This window comes from Lipotes vexillifer, unplaced genomic scaffold, assembly GCF_000442215.2.
Source record: "Lipotes vexillifer unplaced genomic scaffold, Lipotes_vexillifer_v1.1 scaffold690, whole genome shotgun sequence".
In the NCBI taxonomy this organism is placed as follows: Eukaryota; Metazoa; Chordata; class Mammalia; order Artiodactyla; family Lipotidae; genus Lipotes; species Lipotes vexillifer.
Window position 1 is genome coordinate 4,258,336 of NW_006798376.1, and position 7,169 is coordinate 4,265,504.

Below are 7,169 nucleotides of genomic sequence, written 5' to 3' on the forward strand. Positions count from 1 at the left end.
AAGAGTGTAGCTTAACCCCCTCATTTCATGAATGAGGAACTGAGGAGAAAATATGTGTTCAGCGTCGCATACGTGATTAGTGGAATATAAAAGCCGACATAAATTTAGAAGTGGGAAGTGATCATGCAGAGCTCGACCTAAACTAGCATACAAAGGAAGGAGACTAACATTTATCGAGTGATTATTTGAACTTGGGTACATTCACTTAACATCCCTGAGCCTCAGTTTCCTCAACTGCAAAATCAAGATTCTAGTAATAGCGGACATTGATATGATATTGACTATGTGCTGGGAACTGTTCTAAGCACTTTATGTGCTAACTCATTTAATCCTTACCACAATGACATGACATAGGTATTATTATTTTCCCCCTTTATTCAGGTGCACAGAAAGGCTAGATATTTACCTGCAGTCACCCAGCTAGAGTATTCATTTTCTATTGCTGCACTGCAAATCACCCCAAGCTTCATGTGTTAAGACAACATACATTTGTTATCTCACAGTTCTGTGGGTCAGGAGTCTAGGCACAGCACAACTAGGTCCGCTGCTCGGGGTCTCACAAGGCAGCAATGGAGGCGTCGACCAGGGTAAGGATCTGATCTGAGGCTTGGAGTCCTCTTCCAAGAGCACGTCATTCTTGGCAGAATTCATCTCCCTACTGCTGTGGAATTCAGGAGGGCTGAGTCTTCCAGGTCAGCAGGAGAGTTCTCCCACTCAGGATAATCTCCCTTCTGATTAATTGAACCTCAAATGATTAGGGACCTTAATATATCTGCAGAATCTCTTCATCTTTGCCATATGACAGAATATAATAAACATGGGAGTAATCTCCCATCACCTTTATTGTTATGTTCTGCTGAGATGAGAAGCCAGTTATAGGTCTTGGCCATACTCAAGGGGAGGGGATTACATAAACCTGTGGATCCCAAGGGGCGGAAATCGCAGCACCATCTTAGAATTCTACCTACCACAGCCAGTAAGACTTAGTTTAAGCCCAGATGGGCTCCAGGTCTGAGTCCATGCTCTCAATCACAATGACCTTCTTTCTCCTTTCGAAGCAAGTAAATCCACTTTATAACCTTGCATAGTATTCTAAGTAAGATAACACCCAGCAGATTCTTACTGGGTACTAGGCAATAACTAATTCTCTTCACACTTCCTGTTTTAAGAGTCTGCTTCAAGAAACCTTATAACCACCTGCAGTTTTGTATTTTCAGGAAGAGATTTCCAGTAGTCTCAGATAATATAAGTTATTTCAATTTGTTCATATTTTTTCTGAGGCAGAAATAAGCCTGGCATTTGGGATTTGAGACTTGAGTTCTCAAGAAATAACCATAGCTCTGCTTTTTGTCTTTGAAACAGATGAAGTGATTGAGAAGAAACGATAGACACCATCATTTTGTAGACAGGACAACATGGATCAGCCGTTAACGGTGAATTCCCTGGTAGGTGGCACCAACCAATATTTTACATGTGGTCCGAAAACCCAAAAAGAAGAACAGAAACACACTAAATGTGAAATGAGTCACAATCACTTCAGGAAGTTGAGCACTTGCCGTTTTCATCCATCTGCATGGTCCTCTCCTTTGAGGAAGTGATTAATAAAACCATCTTTGCTAGAATTAAAAATAATGCTTTTTTTCCCATGAAAGTGAAATTTTAATTTATCTGGTTCGATTCCAGGAGTGTAATCCTTTAGCACAACACCGGGGAGAAGAATTTCACAGATGACGTTGTAGCAGGTACTTCAACTTCTTTGTGCCTCAGCTTCTTCCCAGATAAAAATTAGAGGCTTACCTTGGGTGGTAATGACCAAGGAAATAATTTTCTATTTAACATCTAGATGCTGCTTTGGGATCTTTGTGTAAATGTGTGAATACTTGAAACTCTCATCCTTTTCATCTTTTCCCCTTACAGCCAACATAGTACACACCTTCTTGAGCTACGTCTTAGAAGAAATAACGTGCTGGAGAGGAAATAACAGGGCCCTTGGGATCCCATGAGCTTATTGTGTGTCCCAGATCAGTCTCTGAATGTGAATATAGGAACGTTATGTAATCTCCACGGCCCTGTTTTTGTACTTTGTGCCTTACAACTTTTGGAAACCGTAGTTTTAATGTTGCCAGCCTGTCCTTGGGGCTTGCTAAACGAAAGCTGTCATTACCCTCCCCCTCCTCCTGATGACCCTCCCAAACCCACTCACTACTCCTGTAGCCCTGGGAGCAGCGGTATACTGAATACCCTACACACACAAAGCTTAGCACCAGAACATAAAGAAATAGAGGGCCTGGTTCTTGCTCTGAAATAGGTTAGTGTTCTCTCTCTGAGGAAAAAGTCCTTCACAGATGCTCGGTTGCTTTTGAGATTATGTTTGAGGAGCAGAAAATTGTAGGAACTTTTCACTTTCTGACCCCATATTGTCAAGGCACTGTGGGATAATAAAGGCTGACCCATTTCCACCTCTGCAGAGGAAGGAGTCATCCTTATGGGGTGCCTTATGTGTTTTTCTAGAACATTATGTAGGAATAATTAAAATTTTAGTGGATATATCAATGTAAAAATGAACACTAAGGCTTTTTCCTTTGGAAAATTTATTTACATCTGAGAAGTTCATATGGAAATGAAACACTACAGATTGATGAAGAGTTTAGGCTAGGGCTTCCCTGGTGGCGCAGTGGTTGAGAGTCCGCCTGCCGTTACAGGGGACACGGGTTCGTGCCCTGGTCTGGGAAGATCCCACATGCCGCGGAGCGGTTGGGCCCGTGAGCCATGGCCGCTGAGCCTGCGCGTCCGGAGCCTGTGCTCCGCAAAGGGAGAGGCCACAACAGTGAGGCCCGCGTATCGCAAAAAAAAAAAAAAGAAGAGTTTAGGCTATTTCCCCGTTTATCTCTGAAATCAATTTTAAACTTAGGAAGGGCAGCACCATTCCCGTAAAGGGAAAATAAATCTTATTTTTTTCCTTCAAATAAAAAGATAATCTTATTATAATCATGTTGCTCCCTGTCTCTCTTCCTCCTTTATTTGATACATTTATTGGTTATCATCTGTGTGGCAGGGAATATACTACATTCCAGAGGACAGAGATGAGTGTAAAATGATTCCTTTCCCTCATGGAGTTCATAAGGAGTCAAAAATACTTGTATACAGGGCTTCCCTGGTGGCACAGTGGTTGAGAGTCTGCCTGCCGAGGCAGGGGACGCGGGTTCGTGCCCCGGTCCGGGAAGATCCCACGTGCCGCGGAGCGGCTGGGCCCGTGAGCCATGGCCGCTGAGCTTGCGCGTCTAGAGCCTGTGCTCCACAACGGAAGAGGCCACAACAGTGAGAGGCCCGCGTACCGAAAATAAAATAAAATAAAATAAAACCAAAAAACTTGTATACAAATAATTATAATTCAGGGTAGACTGTATAGTAATAAAAAATGGATGAGTTACTTTTGTGCACACAGGAGGCTAGAAGTCTGGTTTAGAAAATGTCCTAATTTCCATAGATTTTTTTTTTCCAGTAACTTTATGATGTCATTGAAACATTTACCTGTGGTCAAATAACAATATTTTTGGAACACAGTCAGGATTATTTGTTTACGTGGGGTTATGGCTGCTTTCACACCAGCGGAGCTGAGTAGCTGCCATGGAGACTATATGTCCCACTGAGGCTAAGAAACTTGCTATATGGCCTTTTACAGAAAAAATTTGGCATTTTCACCTTTCAGAAGCACTGACTTTTTATTGAAGAATAATTATCCTGAATGTATATGTTCCATGTTTTTTCAGATGTGTATAGATGTTGTTTTTATTAATAAAATACAAATATATTAATATCACAGACTTTTTTAAAGTAATTATTATTATTTTCTCAGTCAGGGAATAATTAATGGTGTAGTTACTATTATGTCGAGCTCTGAGAGTGTCTTTATGTTAAAAAAGGGGTGGGGGGAATAGCCATATGCTTGAAAAGGTTTTTCCTGGAATTATTGGTGGGGTTTTAATCACTTGCTAAAGATACAGGGAGGCCCTGAAAGCTACTTATAAAACCAGATGTGTTTTGGAATAGAATTGAATCCTGATAGTAACTTCGAGTCCAAGCCATCTCTTGGAGGCCCTTCAAGTATAATGAGATGGATTCCTACCCTGCTAGGAATCCATCTCTTGGTTTGCTTCCGTGAGGATATAAGGGTCAATGATATTTTACCTAAAATGACCTAAAACATTTGCATACCCAGGAACTGCCACATAATTGTAGCTGAAACCTATAAGAGGTCTTAGTCCAAAAGAGTGTATGTTTACCCTGGAGATGTGTATCTTTTTGGTGTGTAGACCACACGTTTAAGCAAAAAGAATTATTTTTATCGTATCATTAACTTTTATGAAAAACTTTCCTTAGGTATTGACGTCAGGTATTTAGTACAGAAAATACATGTATAATTTCAGTCATGTTCATTTCTTCTTATAACCAGAGATTCAAATTCGACTTTGCAGAAAAAGTTAGCCGCCATGCCGGACCACAGGGATGTTTCCCTCAGCCCGGAAGAGCATGTTCATTTCTTCTTATAACCAGAGATTCAAATTCGACTTTGCAGAAAAAGTTAGCCGCCATGCCGGACCACAGGGATGTTTCCCGCAGCCCGGAAGAGCGAGTCCGCGCCCTAAGCAAGCTGGGTTGTAATATCACCATCAATGAAGATATCACTCCGCGCCGCTACTTTAGATCCGGAGTAGAAATGGAGAGAATGGCGTCCGTGTATTTGGAAGAAGGAAACTTGGAAAATGCCTTTGTTCTTTACAATAAATTTATAACGTAAGTGTTTTATTTTGGAGGTCTTCGAAAGGAGACAATTGGGGAAAATATTTACATGGTATTTTGGTGAGACAGCTTAGATGCCGGCATGTTTTCGTATTCAGACTGAATTTACAATCTCCCAAAGCATGAGATGTCCAGGTTTTTAAGTTACCAAGTAATGTACTCAAAGGCGGCCTTACACCATCTCTGAGGCTTAAGGATGAATGATCAGGGATGGGGCGAAGCTCAGGGATGTCAGACACCTTTCAACAGGCCAGCGCAGTAACCAGCATGCCCCTTCCCTCTCTTCACAAATAAAATTTCTTGTTTTGTGTCATTCTTCCTTCACAGGAATGCAAGCTTTATGAAAGCAGACATCATATTGTAGCGCCATCTACAATACCTGGAATGTGCCATTAACATTTTAAATATTTAATTTGATGGGTTGAGACTAGGGGATAAATTGACGATCCTAGGAAGGAACTGATTCCGGGTCAGAGTGTAGTAGTTGGTTTCACATTGTAGTCATTATTTTTTTAAGGCAATTATTTAGCTGTGTAAGAATTGTATGTATAAAAGAGCTTCCAAAATATTGAGTGAAAGTGGCTCCATCAAAACAGCCATGTAAAAAAATCACACTTCACATTAGATAGATAGATATTTGTTAGTAAGATATTCTAGTTTGAACTAAAAGAAATGGGATTTGGGTTTTCTATACCAATTTGCCAGCTTACTGATTGGGAGGATCTCCTGTTACCAAAAATTATTTCATCTGAGCTGAACCCCTTACTTTTGTTTTAACTGGAAATCACATATTGATTAATTGTATTAGTTTAGTTGGGGACTTAACCTGAGAACATTCGAGAAGCTGAAAAGATCAACTGTTTTAAATACTGCATCCATGATTCTACCATGGGTGAAATTAAAGGCAGTTAATATGGTGTGCAAAGTGGGCTCTGCACTATATTCAAGTTAATTAACTTCTTGGAAATTTAGAGAATGGTTGGCAGCATTCATCCTACCTGGGAAAAATCAAGTTTCTATAAAGTTAAGCAATAACCATGAAATTGGACGTTATAAACTGTCATTGATAGCACACATTTTCCATTTTAGTTTCTGAACTATAAGTTACTAATTGATAATATTTTTTTCACCTTCTTCTGGGTTTTGCACACACACACGTAAGTGTGGTAAAGGGCCACTACACTCTCTGAGTTACTGAGTAATCAGAATATTTGAATTCTCTCCTGTCATTAACGATATGACCATAGGTAATTCAGTTATCCTCTGTGAGTTCAGTTCCTCATCTACATAAATGAAAGACTTATGGGTGAAAATCTCTGAGGTCTCTTCAACTCAAGTGTCTATGACTTTATGCTACTTACAGAAGCCTTAGGCAACTGACACACTTTATGTAATTTCTTTAGGCTTTAATCTTCTTATTTGAGAGATAAGAGTTTTAATACCATTCCTCTGTATTCTATAGATGAGATGATGAGTGTATGTGTGATTTGTAAACAACAGAACATCAGTAGTTATAACATATTAGTTGATCAAAAATAGTATTTGCTCTAAGAGCTTTTCATTCATTTAACAAATATTTATTGAACATTCATTATGAGAGGGACACCATTCTACAGGCTAAGAATACATCAATAAGGGAAAACAAAAACAGAATTTCCCGCCCTTGTGGAAGCAATATCTTCACTTTACCTGGAAGCAACGTATCTGGTTTGCTATACTGATTTCCCTTCATTTTTATTGTCCCTTGTTCCTCAAAAGGTGATGAAAAATAATTAACTCTTAATTAGCACCTCCTAATCCATTAAGGATTCTGGCTGACATTTCTCTGAGTTATGAATTTTCATTTAAGAGTTTTTAATATAGACACCATGGCACTGCTGATTCATCGGTGGCCCTTTGAGTCTTTCAATGGTGAGAAGGGGTTACATCCATCTTTCCAAACTCTTACATTTTCATGTGATCCTCAGTGTTGCCAGCACTACACATAAGTAAAATGATGCTCAAGTGGGACATAGTGCCGAAGACCCGAGAAAAACCAAAGTGATGTGGTCTCTTCAGGGAGCATCCCAACTTTAACTCTCTTAACCTCAGTGCTTACAGTTAACTACCCTGTAATGCCAAAATCATACTTGGGCCAACCTTTGACGGAAAGGCAAATGGAAAGAATACAGGGGGCTTCCCTGGTGGCGCAGTGGTTGAGAGTCCGCCTGCCGATGCAGGGGACGCGGGTTCGTGCCCCGGTCTGGGAGGATCCCACGTGCCGCGGAGCGGCTGGGCCCGTGAGCCGTGGCCGCTGAGCCTGCGCATCCGGAGCCTGTGCTCCGCAACGGGAGAGGCCACAGCAGTGAGAGGCCCGTGTACCGCAAAAA

General features: G+C 40.7%; 1 protein-coding gene across 2 annotated transcripts in view; it reads left to right on the top strand.

Annotated features, from left to right (window-relative positions):
* The window catches only part of STAMBPL1 (STAM binding protein like 1), a 44,513-nt gene that overhangs the window by 20,673 nt on the left and 16,671 nt on the right, over positions 1-7,169 (top strand). For both annotated transcript variants that reach the window (XM_007470306.1, XM_007470307.1), the window contains exons 2-3: positions 1,363-1,445; positions 4,577-4,794. In XM_007470306.1, coding sequence (XP_007470368.1) covers positions 1,416-1,445; positions 4,577-4,794 — 248 coding nt within the window. In that variant the 5' untranslated portion in view covers positions 1,363-1,415. The remainder of the gene's footprint in view (positions 1-1,362; positions 1,446-4,576; positions 4,795-7,169) is intronic.